Source organism: Podarcis cretensis, assembly GCF_951804945.1.
Source record: "Podarcis cretensis genome assembly, chromosome: 16".
In the NCBI taxonomy this organism is placed as follows: Eukaryota; Metazoa; Chordata; class Lepidosauria; order Squamata; family Lacertidae; genus Podarcis; species Podarcis cretensis.
Genome location: NC_137186.1, coordinates 1,017,766 through 1,039,490, shown reverse-complemented (window position 1 = coordinate 1,039,490; position 21,725 = coordinate 1,017,766). Strand labels below are relative to the sequence as shown.

General features: G+C 49.1%; 2 protein-coding genes across 2 annotated transcripts; both read right to left on the bottom strand.

The window, feature by feature from the left end:
- Positions 1-129: 129 nt before the first annotated feature.
- Positions 130-8,137, bottom strand: MRPL24 (mitochondrial ribosomal protein L24). The gene is made up of 6 exons (XM_079958481.1): positions 8,120-8,137; positions 5,560-5,747; positions 2,902-2,997; positions 2,440-2,543; positions 897-1,027; positions 130-647 (listed from the first exon to the last, which is right to left on the bottom strand). Exons 2-6 carry the CDS (start codon positions 5,740-5,742, stop codon positions 511-513), a joined length of 651 nt encoding a protein of 216 aa, XP_079814607.1. The 5' UTR covers positions 5,743-5,747; positions 8,120-8,137; the 3' UTR covers positions 130-510.
- Positions 8,138-11,438: 3,301 nt separating this feature from the next.
- On the bottom strand, positions 11,439-16,920 carry LOC307205186 (uncharacterized protein; the record flags this gene model as incomplete). The annotated part of the gene is made up of 6 exons (XM_079957375.1): positions 11,439-11,710; positions 13,625-13,816; positions 13,910-13,969; positions 14,997-15,076; positions 15,343-15,366; positions 16,727-16,920. The coding sequence occupies 6 exons, from the start codon at positions 16,918-16,920 to the stop codon at positions 11,445-11,447; spliced, it is 816 nt and encodes a 271-aa protein (XP_079813501.1). The 3' UTR covers positions 11,439-11,444.
- Between the last annotated feature and the right edge of the window lie 4,805 nt (positions 16,921-21,725).

Genomic DNA, 21,725 nt, shown 5'->3' with positions numbered 1-21,725 from the left:
TCTGCACACTTGTGGGTTGCAATTCGGCACTTCTGCGCATGCATGACCGCCAAAACCCATAAGTAACCCATTCCGGTACTTCCGGGTTTCGTCGGCAGTCCGTAACCCAAAAAAACTCAATCTGAAGCATTTGTAACCCGAGGTATGACTGTACTATTTTATTCTTGACTATTACCTTCGTTTGATACAAGTTGCTTATCCCAAAGTCGTCTCTTTTATTGTGACCTTCTCTGCCTTGGATCAGATTGTTCCATAGACGTGTGACCTTTGCTTCTATGGCTTATGAACCGCCTCATGGGGGTAGCGATACAGATAGATGGTACAGTCAGACTTGCCAGAGGAGAACGGCCACCTCCACAGACACAAAGACACACTCGGATTGTGGTTTAGGGGGTCCTTTATCAGGAGGCAACAGTCCCCATCTCAGCCTCCTCCTCGATCTCCCCCCCCCAAAGCTGAGAGTCTTTTGGGGTCCAGGCAGTGGGGCACAGATCCGTGGGACAAAAGGCCTCAATACCAGTAGGACTTCCTGAAGCGGCGCGTCTCCACAATGCCCATGAGATCCATGATCTCCTCCTGGAACGTCTTCAAGGAAGGGACATAGGTCTTCTCCAGGGCGTCCTCAACAGACGTGTCTTTGGGGCAGTCTTCAGCAGCAAGGCAGGGGGGAAAGGAGGAGGAGAGAAAATGGGGCACAGGAAATAAGGAGACTGAGTGTTTTTTTTAATGCTATGGTGCAGGTTCTGTAAACCCAGAACCAAGTTTCTAGTCCACATGACAAAGGACAGCTCAGAACCAAGGCAGGGTCCGCCTGAGGCAACAGGTGACCAGATTCCCTTTTCCCCACGGAAATCCACTCTACGCCAACTCCACTCCCAAATTTAAGAGCCACTCACCTGTCCATTGTTCTGGGATGATGCCATCGTCTCTCTGCTCCAAGGGCTTCGGGATGATCCTGCCGGTCCGGAGGGAGACACGGACCCTCTCTCCTTCCTCTGTGTAGCGCCATTCCACCTCAGTGGGCAGCCTGGGGGGGGGCAAGGGGCAGACGAGAAGGGAGGGGGGGCCCAGGGAGAGTCCAGCGGGGATGGGGAAGTGGGGTTTGGGGGGGCATGTTTGAAAGAAAGCTCAAGCTGAATTTCAGCATCTGCTAAAAACATTTTTGCTTAAGCCACCCAGATGCTTCGGAAGTTGGTGTGGGTTTAAATTTTCTGTATGCTGTAATTTTTAACAATTGAGTGACATACAGTTTTTACGAAATATAAATAACTAAACTTAGTCCGTGGATCAATCATCAAGCTACTAAACAACAATAATACAAATATCATTGCTATTTTTCTGGGGGTACTCATGGGTATGCAGTACCAGCACCTTTTTCTAGAAGAAAAGCACTCATAATAATAATAATTTTATTATTAATACCCTGCCCACCTGGCCGGGTTGCATTTGATGCCTCGCTTAAAAACACCAAAGTCTGCAGTCTTTGATTATATGGCCTACGGGGAAAATAAGTCCCCAGGTGTTTGTTGTCGTAACAAAAAAGGAGAACAATATATCATTTACCTAGCAGGATTTAAATACTTCTTAATCATCCTTAATCTCACCAGTTGGTTTACAAATAATATTAAATGTTCATTTAAAAAAACCTGAGACTTTCATTCTACAGCTTCCGGAGACAGACTTCTTATCTTTGGACACTTGAGAAATATATTTTTATGCCCCAACTTATTTCTGTGCTCTAACTTGTTCAAAACTGTTTTTAAGATTGAGTTTTAATCGCTGGAAACGGTCCTGAGACCTTGGAGTGAAAGCCAGTTTAAATAATAATAATAATAATAATAATAATAATAATAATATACAACAAATTATGATGGAAAGCTAGAAAGGTTTTTCCTCTTCTCCAGCGAACGAGCCTGCTGTTTAGAGACTTTTAGAACATTCAGCAGTTTAGAAAAGCTCTTAAATAAACGAAGGGGAGTGTAACCTCTGGAAACGAATCCACGGTGCTTTCAGGGTGGCGGCATTCGCCCCCCCCCCCGGCAGATCATGGGATCACAGAATCATCAGGTTTGGAGGGACCCAATGAGTCATCTAGTCTATGGGTAGGCAAACTAAGGCCGGGGGCCGCATCCGGCCCAATCGCTTTCTAAATCCGACCCGTAGATGGTCCAGGAATCGGCGTGTTTTTACATGAGCCGAATGTGTCCTTTTATTTAAAATGCATCTCTGGGTTATTTGTGGGGCATAGGAATTCCTTCATTTATTTCCCCCCCCCCAAATATACCCCAGCCCCCCACAAGGTCTAAGGGACAGTGGACCACCTGCTGAAAAAGTTTGCTGGCCCCTGAAGTCCAACCCTCGGCCACGCAGGGATCACAAGCAACGAATTCAGGAATGGTGATTAAGGGGCAAATTCTTAGTATTGCCCTGCCCCCTTACCTGTCGGTGGGGTCGACTAGGGACACCCAGTTGATCAGCAGCGGACCCTCACTGGCCATGTACATCCCACCGTAGGCGCCGGACCTGCCCGTGTATCGGTAGTGCTGCCAGAAAGGGTGGGGAAGGAATAATAATAATAATAATAATAATTTATTATTTATACCCCGCCCATCTGGCTGGGCTTCCCCAGCCACTCAGGCGGCTTCCAACAAATAAAAATACAATAGTCTATTAAACATTAAAAGCTTCCCTAAAGAGGGTTGCCTTCAGATGTCTTCTAAAAGTCTGGTAGTTGTTGTTCTCTTTGACATCTGGTGGGAGGGCTTTCCACAGGGAGGGTGCCACCACCGAGAAGGCTGAGCCAAAGAGCACCTAAGGGTCTCAGGGTGCCAAAGCCCCCAGAACACCCCACTTCTCTCCTGGGGGGGGGAGCCCAAGGGCATCACCATCATCATCACTTACCACATTCAGGCCCTCCAGGACGACCCAGTTCCGCTCTCGGATCACCTGGGAGACCATCCCTTGCTTGCCCACGTCCTTCCCCTTCAGGATCTGAACCTGAAAGGAAGAGAGAAAGGGATGGGGGTTGGAAGGGAAGACCCCCGGTTGGGTCGGCAGACAAGGGACCGTCCAGGATCCTGACCTCCGGCCGGGAGGAAAGACCCGCCTGCCTTGCAGGAATGGCCAGTGGGCCAAGCTTGAAGGGCCGCAATAGTCTCTTCAGCCAGGCAGAGTTTTGCCATCTTATTTATTAGGATTATTGGTATCAGGCAAATGCCCTTTGGAACTCCCTGCCTGTTGATGTCAGGCAGGCAGCTTCGCTGTATCCTTTTCAGTCCCTGCTAAAGACATTCTCTTTCAGGCAAGGCTACCTAGATGGTGTAGCAAGTTGGTGTGAGTTTTAATTTGTTTTAACTTTTGGAACGTCTTAAATGATTGTTGCCAATTTTTTCTCCTTGCTAATTTTGTTGCCTTGCCTCTTTTTTTAGTAAACCACGTTGAGGTGGTTGTATGTACAACCCACCAGGGTATAAATTTTAGGAAATAAATATTCTCAATCTGTCGTCTGCTTTTCTCATAGAGTAACCCAAATCACCTCACACTAAAAGCCCCAGGGAAGAGGCTTTGCTCAGTGCCTAAAATCAGGTAAATGTGTCACCAGGTGAGACTCCCTAGGGAGTGCGTTCCATAGTGGGGGAGCCAGCACCGAAAAGGCCCCGATCTTGTGCGTACTTGTTACATCAGACCTAGTTTTGGGAACAGTAAGAACAAACAATATTATTCAAGAACCCAGTGATATTTAATAACCTGATTGCATGAGACTGCACCTGGTGTTATACTGCTGCTGTTTTTCAAACAGTTTTAAACTAGAAATATATATTTGTAGTTTACCAGCTGGCTTTCCAGGCAGCCAATTTGGAGTACAAAAAAAGAGAGTAAAACCATATTTTAAAAAAGAATGCACCAGTAAAAAGTAAATAAAATTAGCCAGTGGTGAAATGTGTATCCAGGGAAGACGGGTGGACGACGACTCCAGATTTCATGGAGAACAGAGGAGCAAGATTGTCCCACAATTTTGGGGCAACGGCTGAGAAGTCCCTTCCCCCTTGCCAAAGGAATTCTCACCAGGAAAGGGGGGGGGGGAGTCAGGGGAGGAGCTCCCTGCAGGGCTTGGTATTTAATTTTTTTCCATAAAATTTATACAACACTGTCCAACCATCTCGTCTTCCGTCGTCCCCTTCTCCTTGTGCCCTCCATCTTTCCCATCATCAGGGTCTTTTCCAGGGAGTCTTCTCTTCTCATGAGGTGGCCAAAGTCTTGGAGCCTCAGCTTCAGGATCTGTCCTTCCAGTGAGCACTCAGGGCTGATTTCCTTCCGAATGGATCGGTTTGATCTTCTTGCAGTCCATGGGACTCTCCAGAGTCTCCCCCAGCACCAGAATTCAAAAGCATCCATTCTTCGGCGATCGGCCTTCTTTATGGTCCAGCTCTCACTTCCATACATCACTACTGGATAACCATGGCTTTAACTATACGGACCTTTGTTGGCAAGGTGATGTCTCTGCTTTTTAAGATGTTGTCTAGGTTTGCCATCGCCTTTCTCCCAAGGAGCAGGCGTCTTTTAATTTCGTGACTACTGTCACCATCTGCAGTGATCATGGAGCCCAAGAAAGTAAAATCTCTCACTGCCTCACTGCCAGCATCTAGACTGGCTATGTCTAAAGGAAGACTGTTTTTATCAGGCGCCGAAAAGAGTACGGCGAAGGCGCCTGCTTGACGTCAACTGGCAGGGAGTTCCACAGGGTAGCTGCTGCCACACTAAGCAATCAAGTTCAGATTCAGAACGGGGATTATGCGGCACCTGTGGCAATGCCAATTCCGCCAACTGCAGCGGTCGGTTGGGAATACATGGGGCAAGATGATCTTGTAGGTAAACTGGTCCCATGTTGTTAAGGGCTTTATATTATTAATAATAAAATTTTATTTATATCCCGCCCTCCCCAGCCGAAGCCGGGCTCGGAACAGCTAACAGTAAAAATAGCACAGTTCACATACAATCACAATCAATTAATTGAAATACACTCTAAAATCAATTCATTCTAAAATCAGTTCAGAGTCAAATTAATGGCAACCATTGGGCTGGAGTTCTATGAGGACTGCGAAAGGAGAGGGTCAGGCTGTGCCTTGGCCAAAGGCCAGGCAGAACAGCTCTGTCTTGCAGGCCCTGCGGAAATATTCTAATACTAAAACTTGGCCCGGTAGCAAGTCGGCAAGCAGTGAAAATGGTTCTTATATGCCAACAAGGGGTCACTTCCATCAGCAATCGTGCTGCAGCATTCTGCATTTACTGTGATGGAAACCCCGCTTAGCCCAGCGGTTTGAACCCAGGCAGGGACTGCAGGTGCAGGAAAAACCAGCCAGGTGCACCTGAGACATCTCCCCTCTTGCAAGAGGTCAGGTGGTGTGTTTGGAACGAGGGTTATAATAATAATTTATTATTATTGTCTCCAAGGGCTGCCCCACAGAGTTCACGCGGTAGCAGTCAAGCCTTGGGAGGGGGGCATTGCGGAAGTGAGTGGCACAGACAAAGCGGGTAGCTGAGAGCTGGGAGAGACCTCACCGTGTCGCCCTTGAAGAACTTCCAGTCCTCGTCTTTGATGGGCTCCACGGGGATCTTCTTCCGCCAGACCCACGGAGGGTTCTTGGCCTTGTCAGCGACAGAGCCAGGCCGGTTCATGCCATAGCGGTACCCGGGGTGCGGCTTGAATTTCTCTGCCGCGGCAAGTAGGACGGAGAGCCTCATGGTCCCTGCGGGGAAAAGGAGGCTCAGTTTTATTGCCCAAAGCCAAAGGCTGCCGCAATGTACACAGAATCACTCAGCAATTAAAAGAAAATATACTGGATTAATACAAAAAAATTAAAACGTTTATATTATCAAGACATTACCTTCTCTAAAAAGGTAAAGGTAAAGGGACCCCTGACCATTAGGTCCAGTCGTGACCAACTCTGGGCTTGCGGCGCTCATCTCGCTTTACTGGCCGAGGGAGCCGGCGTACAGCTTCCGGGTCATGTGGCCAGCAGGACTGAGCCGCTTCTGGTGAACCAGAGCAGAGCACGGAAACGCTGTTTACCTTCCCGCCTGAGTGGTACCTATTTATCTGCTTGCACTTTGAAGTGCTTTCGAACTGCTGGGTTGGCAGGAGCAGGGACCAAGCAACGGGAGCTCACCCCGTCGCGGGGATTCGAACCGCCAACCTTCTGATCGGCAAGACCAAGAGCCTCTGTGGTTTAGACCACAGTGCCACCCTAACTTCTGGTGTTCTTATGACACCCAAAAAAGGGCAAAAGTGTTTTGCATAAAACTGGCACACACAGATTCATATGCATTGATGCAAATTTTGGAAGTGATGACTATCATTGAAAAAGAAATGGGATTCATCTCGACGCCGTGGGTGAAGCTGCGACTGGGTGACCTTTGTTCCATCTCAGATCTGGTGTCCCAGTGATCACCGTGAATCCAATTCCCCATCCTTTCGGTGAAGGGTAATAGCTCAGTGGTTAGAGTATTTGTTTTGCCTGCAGTTCTTGGTTAAATTCCCAGCATCTGCTGGTAGGGCTGGGAGAGGCTCCTGCCTGAAACCTTGGAGAGCTGCTGCCAGCCTGTGTAGACAATACTGAGCTAGATAAACCAATGGACGGACTCAGTATTAGGCAGCACCCTGTGTTGCACAAATGGACAAAAACAAGGGCAGACGTTTTACATTTGAAAATGCCGACAAAGATGAACACACCCTCCAACATTTCTCCAATGAAAAAAGGGATGTCCCATTCTATTATTATTATTATTATTATTATTATTATTATTATTATTATTAAAGGCATCTGAAGGCAGCCCTTTTTAGGGAAGTTTCTAATGTTTAATAGGTTATTGTATTTTAGTGTTTTGTTGGAAGCTGCCCAGAGTGGCTGGGGAAACCCAACCAGATGGGCGGGGTATAAATAATTTATTATTATTATTATTATTATTATTATTATTATTATTATTATTATAATAAATCCGGCCCTGCCTGGTGGGGGGGGAGGCAGAGCACAGCCCCTCTCCTCCTCCCCGAACTTTCCTGGTCCTCCTTGAGGCCTAGAACCTTGAAAGTGAACTTTAAATTGGTTTTTCCTCCCCCCATTATGTTTTTACTGTAATTTTACTGGTGTTAGCTACAGTGAGCCCGTCTTTGGCCAGGGAGGGCGGGGTATAAATAATAATATGTCTTATTATTAATATTATTATTATACCTAAATCCGCAAACTTTAAATTGGATTCCCCCCCCCCCATTATGTTTTTACTGAACTTTTACTGGTGTTAGCCGCCCTGAGCCTGGCTCTGGATGGGGAGAGTGGGGTATAAATAATTATTAGTATTATTAATATTATTATTACAGTATACAGTACCTAAATCCGGCCCTGCCGGAGGGCAAAGCACAGCCCCAGGGGCTTGCAGCCCTCGACAGCCCCTCTCCTCCTCCCTGAACTTCCCCGCTCCTCCTTGAGGACTAGAACCTTGAAAGCGAACTTTAAATTGGTCCTCCCCCCCCCCCCAATTATGTTTCCATTGTAATTTGACTGGTGTTAGCTGCCCTGAGCCTGATGGGGTATAAATAATAATAATAATAATAATTTATTATTATACCACCTGCCTGGTGGGGGGGCAGAGCACAGCCCCTCTCCTCCTCCCTGAACTTCCCCGCTCCTCCTTGAGGACTAGAACCTTGAAAGCGAACTTTAAATTGGTCCTCCCCCCCCCCAATTATGTTTCCATTGTAATTTGACTGGTGTTAGCTGCCCTGAGCCTGATGGGGTATAAATTATTATTATTATTATTATTATTATTATTATTATTATTATTATTATTATTGTTATTATACCACCTGCCTGGTGGGGGGGCAGAGCACAGCCCCTCTCCTCCTCCCTGAACTTCCCCGCTCCTCCTTGAGGACTAGAACCCTGAAAGCGAACTCCCGAGGAGGGCAGCCCCCCCCTTTCCCGACCCCCCACCCCCACTGCCCCCTTGCACCCCTGGCCCTGGCGCCCCCTCTGTGCCCCCCCCCCCCGTTTTGCAGGGAGGAAGAAGGTGTCCCCCCCCCCCCAAATCCCTCCCGGCACACGCGCTCCGTCCCTTCGCTCACCTTCTGCCTCGCCGGGAAGACTGCGCACGCGCAAAAGGAGGCAACCAGGGGGCGGGGCGGGGAGGGCAGGCGCGGTGCATTCTGGGACTTGTAGTAATCCGGGAGGGAGGAGAATACATCAGCTGTTTGCAGAGGGAAGTCGAGGGAGGGAGACGCGCTTGGCATTTGGGAGGCGCAAGTGGAGGTTTCTTTTACGGGTGGCGTTTCGTCAGGCTCCTTTCCTTCTTTCTTTTTAATAAGATTTATTAATTGAACAATCAAATACAATCACATGTCAATAATGGACCCAAAAAGAAGAGGGGGAAAAGGCAGATGAAATTAATGGAACTATACAGAATTAGATAAGATAACAGGAAGGATGCGAAACCTGCGGGATCAGAGATTCTTAGAGGACTGGAGTAAATATCTGAACTATTTGAAAAGCAATTGTGATAAACAGATCACGCTAGTAGGACTGCAAGAATAATCATAATCATAATTTATTATTTATATATTATTTATATTTATTATTTTCCCCAGCCACTCTGGGCGGCTTCCAACAAAACACTAAAATACAATCACCTTTTAATAACCTATTAAACATTAAAAACTTCCCTAAACAGGGCTGCCTTCAGGTGTCTTTTAATGATAAGATAGCTGCTTATTTCCTAGACATCTGATGGGAGGGCGTTTCACAGGGAGGGTGCCACTACCAAGAAGGCCCTCTGCCTGGTTCCCTGTAGCTTTGCTTCTCGCAATGAGGGAACTGCCAGAAGGCCCTCGGAGCTGGACCTCAGTGTCCGGGCAGAACGATGGAGGTGGAGACGCTCCTTCAGGTATCCTGGACTGAGGCCATTTAGGGCTTTAAAGGTCAGCACCAACACTTTGAATTGTGCTCGGAAACGTACTGGGAGCCAATGTAGGTCTTTCAAGACCGGTGTCATATGGTCTCGGCAGCCGCTCCCAGTCACCAGTCTGGCTGCTGTGTTCTGGATTAGTTGTAGTTTCCGAGTCACCTTCAAAGGTAGCCCCACGTAGAGCGCATTGCAGTAGTCCAAGCGGGAGATAACCAGAGCATGCACCACTCTGGCGAGACAGTCTGCGGGCAGGGAGGGTCTCATCCTGCGTACCAGGTGGAGCTGATAGACAGCTGCCCTGGACACAGAATTGACCTGCGCCTCCATGGACAGCTGTGAGTCCAAAATGACTCCCAGGCTGCGCACCTGGTCCTTCAGGGGCACAGTTACCCCATTCAGGACCAGGGAATCCTCCACACCTGCCCACCTCCTGTCCCCCAAAAACAGTACTTCTGTCTTGTCAGGATTCAACCTCAATCCATTAGCTGCCATCCATCCTCCAACCACCTCCAGACACTCACACAGGACCTTCACCACCTTCACTGGTTCCGATTTGAAAGCGAGGGGTATCATCCACTGGGTATCAGGCACAGATGGAGGTTTCTTCTACGGATGGCGTTTCGTGAGGTTTCTTTCTTTCTTTTTAATAAGCTTTCTTAATTGAACAATCAAATGTCAATAATGGACCCAAAAAGAAGAGGGTGAAAAGGCAGGTGAAATTAATGCACTATGCAGAATTAGATAACAGGAAGGATGCGAAACCTGCGGGATCAGAGATTCTTAGAGGACTGGAGTAAATATCTGAACTATTTGAAAAGCAATTGTAATAAACAGATCACGCTAGTAGGACTGCAAGAAGTTTTGTAAGGAGGACTATGCGAAATGTTGCAGAGAAGATTATGAAGAGAATTGCTAGTTAAGGGTGATTAAAAGTAATAAGAAATTAAGGAATGTAGATTAAGTGATAAAGACTGGAAAATCTTCAGGTACCAAAAAGAATGGAGTAAATTTATGGTCTATATAAGTGAGAACTGTAGAAATTTGAAGACGTTAGCAGGACTGAAATAAATCTTACGTCACGGTTTAGTCTTTTACTAATGAAACTGTGAATTAAAGATTGGAATAATAAAACCTGCAGAAGGGAAGGAGGGAAGTCAGTGGCTCTATGGAGCATAAAGTAAGATAGATTTGATATACGGTATTTGTTTGTTGGTGTATCTAAAATGAAAGTTAATAAACAGCATATTCAAAAAAAGAAAAATCTTCAGATATGGTGTGTGTGTGTGTGTGTGTGTGTGTGTGTGTGTGTATATATATATATATATATATATATATATATATATATAAACACATGAGAGAATCAAAGGCTGGGTGCCCTCCCACGGCTCTGGCGTGTGACCCCTGGACGCTCACCCGGCGTGGCTCTTGGGCTAGAACAAGGTTAAGGCTGCTTAGAGCCACAGAATTGTCAGAAGGGACCCCCAACGGCCATCTAGTCTGACCCCGCGCAATGCAGTTATCGCCGCCTGAGAAGTGGCTACCCAACCAGTGTATTGATTGATTGCTCACATGGTATTTCACCTTTTGGGGGGGTCATCTGCAAACTGACCTTGGGAAGTTTATTCAAGATACATATTGTCAGGGACTCAGCGGGAGCGCAGGGAGGGGAGGAGATGGAGAGCGAGGGGGAGCAATCCGAGGGCAGCGTAGGAGAAGATGACAGCAGCCCGAGAGATTCCACGAGCCTCTCCAGCGAATCGGAAGATTCACAGAAGGGGGCGCCTATGGCCAGGGCAAGGGGGGACCCAAGGGGGACACCCCAGAAGCAAGGGGCCAGCGGGGACTCCCAGAGCAGCAGTTGGAAATCAGGACCAGCTTCCCCACCAGAGCGTAGTGGGGGGGGAGGAGTCCCAGGTGTCAGAGCCCACATATGCACCACCAGCGAGAGAAGATGAGTCAGGGTTGGCCACGCCTCCATCGGAGAGCGAGGGAACGGTCAAGAGGAAAGTTGCAGGCTGGGCGCGCGCGCCAAGTTCAAATGTACAGGCGAGTGGCACAGAAGGTAGCCCGGATAGGGAACCAGGTCCTAAAGCCCGCCGGAAGGAGGGGGAAGAATCAGGGGGGTCAGCGTCAGAAGAGTCCAGAAAGGATGAAACCCCAGCGGGCAGGAGAGCCCAGAGGAGAAAGGAACTAAGGAAGAGGTGGAGCAAGGCGAGAGTCTTAAACTGGAGTGGAAGGGGCGGAGACTCAGACGGGACTTCGCCGGTCTAGGCTTTAAGACGTAGAGCTGCGCGCTGCGGCTTTGAAATGGAAACTAAACCTCAATAAAGACTTTTGTACATAACGACAGCCTGGCGTTGGTCCTCTGTGAGCTGGGACCTAGAGGCAGCTCTGACACATATTTATTCAATGAAAAAATAAAGGCCTTTATTTTGTTGTTTTCAGGAAGCCCCCCCCCCCAAGCCGGTGGAATGGTGGGCTTGGCATCTTCACCAGCTGCCCTCTGCCCCACCTCCAGGCTGAGGGGGCACCGGAAGGGGCGCCCAGGCCGGGGGGCTCTCCTCGCCCTCCCCTCCTCCTTCCTTGGGGGGCTCCTTCTCGTCCTCCTCCAGCTCCAGGCCCAGCTCGTGGGGGGGCACGCGGATGCCCAGCTTGGCTTCCACCTTCCAGAGCCGGCCCTGGACCTCCTGCAGGTTCTCCTTCAAGGTCTTGATGGACTTCAGACAGTCGTGGCAGCTGCGGAGGTCCTTTTTCCCTGCAGGGAGAGGAGCAGCGTTCAGGGAGGGGCAGATCCTGCGCCCCGTTTGCTGCAAACAGAACAGGAGGAACATTGACAGCGGGGGGGGGGGGGGGTTGCGTCATTTTGCAAAAAGCAAGATGAATTTTTAAAAATAATAATTAATAATAATAAATTTTTATTTGTACCCCGCTCTTCCCGGTTCAAAAACCGGACTCAGGGCAGCTAACAACATATTTAAAACAATTATAAAAGCTGCATAAAATACAGTACAGTGGTACCTCAGGTTAAGTACTTAATTCGTTCCAGAGGTCTGTACTTAACCTGAAACTGTTCTTAACCTGAAGCACCACTTTAGCTAATGGGGCCTCCCGCTGCCGCTGCACAGCCAGAGCACGATTTCTGTTCTCATCCTGAAGCAAAGTTCTTAATCTGAAGCACTATTTCTGGGTTAATGGAGTCTGCAACCTGAAGCGTATGTAACCTGAAGCGTATGTAACCTGAGGTACCACTGTATAAAAACCATGAATAACAATAAAAATCAAAAATCAATTAGATAATCCCCAGGGCTAGCTGGCTGAATTGGTCCTACTTGGGCCAGCGAGAAGACCAGGGGAGAATTAGCTGTGGGGTCTCAGAGCGAGTGAGGGAAGGGAAGGGAAATAAAAGAGTAGGCTGAATTCAAATTAAAGGCCAGGCGGAATAGCTCTGTCTTACAGGCCCTGCGGAAGGAGGTTAAATCCTGCAGGGCCCTGGTCTCATGGGACAGAGCATTCCACCAGGTTGGAGCCACCACTGAGAAGGCCCTGCCCTGGGGGAGGATAGTCTGTCTTCCTCAGGGACCTCTAAACTATGGTTATTCATGGACCTTAAAGTGCTCTGGGGGGCAGACCAGGAGAGGCGGTCCTGTAGGTACGAGGGCCCTAAGCCAAAAAAAGAGAGCCCCATTTGCTATTTTTATAGAATTGTAACGGACCCCAGCGGGTCATGTAAACGCACGATCTGCAATGCAAGGATCACAGCAAAACAATCCCTGACAATCGGCTACCCAGCCTCCGTGTGAGTTGCTCTAGTCTCACTTGAGACCCTGGGAGGGGCAAGGCAGGGCACCGAAGCCCCCACAGACATACATCAATTGCCCTTCTGTGGCTCCTGAGGTTTCGGCAGCTGTTGTCTCCCCCCCAAAAAAAACCCCACACACCCCAGATCTTTGCAACTTCCTTAAGGACTAGCATCTTGTATGCTCTAGTTATCTCCCGCTTGGACTACTGCAATGCGCTCTACGTGGGGCTACCTTGGAAGGTGACCTGGAAACTACAACTAATCCAGAATACGGCAGCTAGACTGGTGACTGGGAGCGGCTGCCGAGACCACATAACACCGGTCTTGAAAGACCTACATTGGCTCTCAGTACGTTTCCGAGCACAATTCAAGGTGTTGGTGCTGACATTTAAAGCCCTGAACGGCCTCAACCCAGTATACCTGAAGGAGCGTCTCCACCTCCATCGTTCTGCCCGGACACTGAGGTTCCCTCCCTGCGACAAGCAAAGCTACAGGGAACCAGGCAGAGGGTCTTCTCCGTGGTGGCACCCGCCCTGTGGAACAGCCTCCCACCAGATGTCAAAGAGAAAAACAACTACCAGACTTTTAGAAGACATCTGAAGGCAGCCCTGTTTAGGGAAGCTTTTAATGTTTAATAGACTATTGTATTTTAACATTGTGTTGGAAGCCGCCCAGAGTGGCTGCGGAAACCCAGCCAGATGGGCGGGGTACAAATAATATATTATTATTATTATTAATATTATGATGATGATGATGATGATGATGATGATGGAAGTAGAGATGCTCAGGAAGCTGGAGCAGACCCTTCTCCCTGAGGAGGAGGAGGAATGCACAGGGATCTTGTTGAGCACCCCACCCTCCCCAACTTACGCTCCCGGCGGTGGCGAGACTGACGCTCCTGTGCTGCCCCCAGCTCTTGAATGAAGCCCAGAATCTCATGGTGGGGAATCGGGAAACTCGGAGCAGGTTGGGAAGAGGGTGGCTGGGCTTCTGCGGGTGCTTCCTTGGAGGGGAGGGTCCCCAGCGGCTGGGGGGCCTTGGCAGGGCTTTCCGGATCGTCACCTAAAAGAGAAACCCGGCAGGCCAGGAAGCAAAGGGTGGCCGGCTGCTCCTGACCCCCCTCTGTCTCCCCACCCACCCTCTCTCTGGGCTTACCATCCTCAACTGCCCCGTCTGGCTGGGGCTCAGCTCTGGGCGCCCGCCGAGGAGGACAGCCTGGAAAAGAAAACAACAGACCCTCCAAGTCTCCCTATTTTCTAGGGACAGTCCCGGATTTACAGAAGCCGCCCCAGTTTCTCATTTGATCCTGGAACGTCTCGCTTTTTCTGAGGACGTCCCTGTTTTCATCAGAGAAGTGCTGGTGGGGTATGCAGTGAAATAAAAAAATTAAGGTCTTATATATATGATGAATGTTCATAAATGTACCAACCAAGCACAAACATAGACCGCCCTGAAACCATTTTGACTCCCAAGCGGACCAAATGTTTTCTCTGCAAGGAGGGAGGGCAGGAATTGGGAAATGACCATCTCAAAGGAACGGGCAGATTACCAGGAAAGGCAACCAGATAAGGAAGGCATTATCAGATAAGCTGGCAGACAGGAGATAAACAAAGCACTCAGATTTCTGTTGTAGACCGCCCTTTCTGTGATGTAGGTATGATGTATGGAGGGGTATTGAGATCCAGGGCGGGCAATTTAAAATATCTTTATAAGGGCGAGCACACCTGGGTTCAGTGTCCTCCTTCTCCTGCGTGTGAAGGGGCCACCCCTGTTGCAACAGATCAATAAAGATCAGGCTTACGAGCTGCTTTGCTTCTCAATATTCTCTGCTTGGCCTCTGTTATTTTCTCTGACCGATGGAGAACCTGCAAAGGACTCTGTAAGGGCTCTTGTGTCCCCCGTAAGGGAATAAGGGCAGATTTTTGTTTGTTACAGCAGTAAGGGAGAAGAAGGTTCTCCTGGGCCATCGTCCCCAACGGAGATCCAAGGAGGGGCCTCTGCTGAAGTAAAGCACCACCTGTGTTTGCAGGTGAGCCTGCATCCCACCCATCTGTCTGCCAAGGCCTTTCCCCTTCGGCCACCTCGTCCGCCAGGCTCCTCTCCCCTGGGGTCTGTGCCAGCGCCCAGCCTGACTTCCACGGGAAGCCTTGCCCAGGTGCCCCGATCCAGGGCAGGCAGTTCTCCAGAGAGCAAACCCTTGGGGGGCTTTTGAGCCCCCACCCACCCCAGACCTGCTCCTCACCTTCTCCGACAGCCGCCTCCTTTGGCCCACCTTCCTGCTTCCCCTTCTCTCGCTTCCCCTCCTCCCTGATTTCTGACAGCCTGGGAGGAAGAGCGGGAGTCTTCATGGCAGCGAATATTCGCACAGTAATTCTATTTCATTCATTTATTTCTTTATTGCATTGATGTGTGTTTCTCCCCCTCCAAGAGAGCCGCTGAATCCCGGGGAGCTTTTCAGAGGGTTCCCCAAATGCAGCCCCACATGTTGCCCCAACCGCATGGTCTCTCTTGCCTTCCCCCTCCCATCCTTGGCCCAACAGAGCCAAAGGGTCCCGAGTCGAGGGTCCCAGGGACGCCCACCTCCTCACCTGTGGTCTTCCTCGTAGCGGGATCTGGAAGAGGAAAAGGAGGCAGATCAGAGAGGCCCTTCCAAAAGGATCCCAGTCAACAAGACAACCCACAGTTGGGTCATGTGGGGGGGTGCCAAGGCAAGCTCAGAAGCAGGGGCCTCCCCTGCAGGGTTAGGGTTAGCACCCAAGTGGGGACAGGGTTATTATTACATTATTATTATTATTATTATTATTATTATTATTATTCATCTCCTGCCTTTTTCCTGGACCGGGACTCAAGGCAACTTACACAACTCCAAACGGACAAAATATGTATGAAATGCAATTGCTAAAAAGCAAACTCCCAACAGGATTAAAATTGTGTTAGAATGGACTTATTGGAGGCTGGTGGACCCTCCTTCCCTGGAGGATTTTAAGCAGAGGTTGGGACCATAGCCGTCAACGTTTCCCTTTTTTTAAGGGAAATTCCCTTATTCCGAATAGGATTCCTCACAAGAAAAGGGAAACGTTGACAGCTATGGTTGGGACTCCTGTGCTTCCTGCACTGCAGCGGGTTGGACTAGATGACCGCTGGAGGTCTCCTCCAACTCTACAGTTTTGAGACACGATAATGCATTGCAGGAAGCTTCATCCAGCCTGAGGGCCGCATTCCTTTCTGGCCTCCCTTCTGAGGGCCGCATGCTGGTGGTGGGCTGGGCCAGGGGTGGAAGTGGGCGGAGTAACCAACATTCACTTTCACCTTTGTACACACACAAACACCTCTCTTTGATCCAGGCAAGCAAAAGGCAGGATCAGACCCATTCCCAGACAGGGTGCAAAGCAGGGCAGGTGAGGAGTGTAGCTCAGGAAGGGGTCTGGAGGGCCACACTGATCCCCCCACCCCCAAAGCCAGAGGTTTGCATTGGTGCAATTATTATTATTATTATTATTATTATTATTATTATTATTTCTTATTTATACCCAGCCCATCTGGCTGGCTTTACCCAGCCACTCTGGGCAGCTTCCAACAGAATCTTAAAATGCAGTAATGCATCAAACATTAAAAGCTTCCCTAAACAGGGCTGCCTTCAGATGTCTTCTAAAAGTCTGGTAGTTGTTCTTCTCTTTGACATCTGGTGGGAGGGCGTTCCACAGGGCAGGCGCCACCACCAAGAAGGCCCTCTGCCTGGTTCCCTGCAACTTGGCTTCTCGCAGGGAGGGAACCACCAGAAGGCCCTCGGCGCTGGACCTCAGTGTCCAGGCAGAACGATGGGGGTGGAGACGCTCCTTCAGGTATACAGGACCTGAAGCAAAAGCGTGCAAAAGCAATCAAGCTGAGCTGGGGACCAGAATGAACCTCGAGAACGGACGACAGCAACTCCATGGCTTGAGGACCATTCCTGATGCTTCTCCTGGGCTTTACCTGCGGCAGCGGTGGTTGCAGGAGAACCAGCACTTCATCGCGCAACGGAGGAGGAGAGCAGAGGAAATCATCCTGGAATCCTCGGGGATCTCCGGGGAACCGAGAGTGCCAGAATCTGTGGCCAGTTGTGAGGTCACTGCCTGGTCAATCGTGGGCCACAGAAGCTGCGGCTTGAACCCACCACACAGTGCCATATGTGGTGGGACTGTAGCATAGCTGTCAACCTTCCCTTTTTTTTTTGCGGGAAATTCCCTTATTCCAGCGCCGCTGATCCCTTATTTTCAAATCTGAAAGTTGACAGCTATGGACTGTAGTAAAATTAAAAAATTCTGGGAAATGATATACAATGAGTTGAAGAAAATGTTCCAATTAACATTTGTAAAAAAAGCCTGAAGCTTTCTTGTTAGGGATTGTGGGGAAAGACCTGCCAAGGAAACTGAAAAACATTTTCATATATGCGGCAACGGCGGCAAGAGTCTTAATAGTACAAGGATGGAAGAATGAGGAAATCCCGACTAAAGGACTGTGGCAAGAGAAACCGATGGACTATGCGGAATTGGCAAAATTGACACACAAACTACATGATAAGGACAACTGTGATTTTAAAGAAGAATGGGAACCTTTTACAAAGTATTTTAAGAAACAACAAAATGAACTGGACTCCTTGGCAGGTTTTGAATAAACACACACAAACTTTTTATTGGTAATATAAATATGGATAAATTAACGATTTTTACAATTTTATTACATGCAGAGAATAATATGTGCTGAAAAACCAGAGAGAGGAGCGGAGGGAAGTCTGAGTGCTGGGTGGCTGAGTGAGGGTTTTTTTGGGGGGAGGGGGGAAATGGGGAGGGGGGAAAATGAGCATGATGTATTTTTGATAAATTGTTATGTTGAAATTCTTAATAAAAAAAATTCAAAAAAGCTAGTTCCTGAAGTAGGAAGGACTTGTCACAATATGTTCACTCACATCTATTTTTTGATGAGGACCATAAAATAGCTGCTATTGGGTGCAATATCCAAAAGTCAAGTTAGGGTGTTTTCAGGGCTTTCCCCCCCAGCCAGAATTCGCCAGCTCCAGCACCTCTCAGGTGGGCGCCATTGCCATTATAAGAGACCAAAGGGGAAGTTTGTGGTGAGTTCTGGCACCTCTTTTTCTAGAAAAATAGCACTGGATGTTTTCAAGGCAGACGAAAAAGTTTCTCTTGATTATAAAGGTTCCTGGACATCACAGCCTGCCGTTTCCTCTCTTCGCCACAGTGAGGCGCTGCCGCCTCAAGCACAAATTGCCATCCAACCCTAATTGCTCCATCCCAGGCATGCTTTGCTTGGACTCCCACTGGCCTCAAGAGAACTTACTCTCAACCGGCCTGCCGGTTAGTTTAACGGCCCCTGTGGCAGTTTATTTCCTGGAGTAAAAAGGTAAAGGTACCCCTGCCCGTACGGAGTAATTTCCTGGAGTAAAATCCTAAAAAAAAAAAAAAAAAAACACCTCAACAACTTCAGTCCTAAAAAAAGCTCAACTACTTTGGGGGTCTTTGTCCATGGAGTTTTCTTGGCAGGGATACTGGAGTGGCTTGCTGGTTCCTGCTCCAGGTGGATCACGTTTGGTCAAAACTCTCCACTATGACCTGTGCATCTTGGGTGGCCCTGCACAGCATAGCTCATAGCTTCTCTGAGTTGTTCAAGCCCCTTCGACATGGAAAGGCAGTGAGAGCTGGACCATCAAGAAGGCTGATCGCCAAAGAATTGATGCTTTTGAATTCTGGTGAGTCCCATGGACTGCAAGAAGATCCAACCTCTCCATTCTGAAGAAAATCAGCCCTGAGTACTCACTGGAAGGACAGATCCTGAAGCTGAGGCTCCAAGACTTTGGCCACCTCATGAGAAGAGAAGACTCCCTGGAAAAGACCCTGATGTTGGGAAAGATGGAGAGCACAAGGAGAAGGGGACGACAGAGGATGAGATGATGGCTACCAGCATGAGGGAGGCAGTGGAAGACATGAGGGCCTGGCGTCCTCTGGTCCATGGCATCACGAAGAGTCAGACACAACTAAACGACTAAACAACAACACTTTGGGGTAAAATCATAACAAAGCTCAACAAACTTCAAAAAAGGTAAACAACTTTGGTTGGCCCTTTGGTCGGCCCTCACGGCCCTTCGCTTCATCAAATCTGGCCCTCTTTGAAAAGAGTTTGGACACCACTGTGGGAAGTGTGTGTTTGTCTGTGTGCAGCTGAGAATATGTGCAGCCCTTGGGCAAAGCCCTCTCCTCCGCCATGCATTTGTTTCATCCTCTTTTAAAGCCATTCCAGATTGGTGGCCATCCCTGCCTCATCTGGGAGGGGGTTCCCACTGGCAATAGGGTGCTCCTCCTCCCCACAGAAGTCAGTTGAGCCTTCAGGGACAGAGGTGAATCTAGGAGCACCCCTTTAATCTACACAACTGTCCCTTCAGGGGCATGGCAACCCTGAACTGTTGAACTCCTTAACTCCAGGACCTGGGAACTTCACAACCACAAAGTCTCCATCCTACCAGTGTTATAAGAAAAAAACCTGCTCCTTTATCCCTTATGGGGTATCAAAGAGCCCGTATAGGGTCCTTATGTAGGTTTTCTATCGTTCGGAGAAAATAACAGAGGCCAAACAGAGAATATTGAGAAGCAAAGCAGCTAGCAAGCCTGATCTTTATTGAACTCTTGCAACAGGGTTCCCCGCTCACCCCACGCAGGAAGAGAGGAACCAAGAACTATGGTGTGCAAGCTCTTATATAGACATTTGAAAGTAGCCCCCCCTGTAGCTCAAGACCACCCCCCAAAACATCACACATATGTCACTGAAGGGGTGGTCTACAGCAGAAAACCTGTCTGCCAGGATACCTGATAATGGTCACTGGCTGCTTTTACCAGGGCTTCCTGACCATTCTTTTGTGATGGTAAATACTCAGTTCCTGAATCCAGGTCACAGGCTCACCCTATTCACACACAGATACGCCCTCAAGACAGGATTTGTGAGCAAAGAAACAATGGGGAGGTTTTTCTCATTTCCTCCCTCCTTGCAGAGAAACATTTGAGGTCAATTTGGGAGGGTCAAAATGGTTTCAGGATTGTTCTCCTGTACTATTTCAGACACACAGTTTATATACTTACATATGTGTTTGCCTTGTAAATTTATGAACATATGATTTATATATATGAGACCTTAAAGGTAAAGGTAAAGGAACCCCTGACCATTAGATCCAGCCGTGGACGACTCTGGGGTTGTGGCACTCATCTCGCTTTACTGGCCAAGGGAGCCGGCACACAGCTTCCGGGTCATGTGGCCAGCAAGACTAAGCCACTTCTGGCGAACCAGAGCAGCGCACGGAAACGCCGTTTACCTTCCCTCCAGAGTGGTACCTATTTATCTACTTGCATTGGCGTGCTTTCAAACTGCTAGGTGGGCAGGAGCAAGGACCAAGCAACGGGAGCTCACCCCGTCATGGGGATTCGAACTGCCTACCTTCTGATCGGCAAGCCCCAGACTCTATGGTTTAAGCCACAGCGCCACCCGCGTCCCATATGAGACCTTAGAATTCCTATAACACCAGGATTCAGGGTCAAGTTTGCTGGCCTTTGTCCAGCATGCCAGAACACCCGGGCACCTGTTTTAAACAGTCACAGCCTCTCCTGAATGATTCAGATGTCACAGAGAAACAGAACAGGGTGTCAGCAGCATACTGACAACACCCTGCCCCAAACCTCACAATGACCGCTCCCAGTAGCTTCCTGTAGTCATTCAACAGCCCTGGGCAGGGCTGGTCCACTCATGAGGCAAGGTGAAGTGACCGCCTCGCGCGGCAGGATCAACGGGGCAGCAGGTCTGGTCTCCAAGAGGCGCATCACCCGCTGCCACGGTGGTAAAAGCTCTGGCACACTCCTTGGACTGTCTTGCCAGAGTGGTGCATACTCTAGTTATCTCCCGCTTGGACTCCTGCGATGCGCTCTACGTGGGGCTACCTTTGAAGGTGACCCGGAAACTGCAATTAATTCAGAATGCGGCAGCTAGACTGGTGACTGGGAGCGGCCGCCGGGACCATATAACACCGGTCTTGAAAGACCTACATTGGCTCCCAGTACGTTTCCAAGCACAGTTCAAAGTGTTGGTGCTGATCTTTAAAGCCCTAAACGGCCTTGGTCCAGTAGACCTGAAGGGGCATCTCCACCCACATCATTCTGCCCGGACACTGAAGTCCAGCTCCGAGGGTCTTCTGGTGGTTCCCTCACTGTGAGAAGTAAGGTTACAGGGAACCAGGCAGGGGACCTTCTCGGTGGTGGCACCTGCCCTGTGGAACGCCCTTCCACCAGATGTCAAAGAGAACAACAACTACCAGACTTTTAGAAGACATCTGAAGGCAGCCCTGTTTAGCACTTGACTCCCAAACAGATATTCACTCACACCTCCCCTTTCCTGATGGGGGCAGGTGGGGCACCATTTTGTGGTTTGCCTCGGGGGTCAAAACGTATCGCAGCCCCGGGGGCCCCATTATGGGAAACCAGCAAGCAGGATTCGAACACAAGACCCCTCTTCCTCCCTGTGGTTTCCAGAAACTGGGATTCAGAAGCATGGCTGCCTCTTCACGATGGAGGCTACTAGCCCTCGGTAGCCCTCTCCTCCTCCAGGAATTTGTCCGATTCCCTTTCAAAGCCAACCTTACTGGTGGGCATCACAGCCTCCTGCGGGAGGGGGGTGTAGTTGGGAGCTAGGCGGGCCTCCCTTGGCCTGATCCAGCAGGGCTCTTCATTTTTTTGCATAAATATAATTTATATTTACACAGGCAACTGCGTCCTTAAAGACAGCGGCGACCAGACATCAGATGTAATTCAGCTACGAGGAGAAGCCAATATAGAAGCACATATTGATAACCAGAACGGGATCAGCGCTGAGCCAAAGCACAAAACCTGGACAAGACTCCCTCCAGTCCCCAGTCTGGACCCTCAAAAGGAGAGGCAGGCGC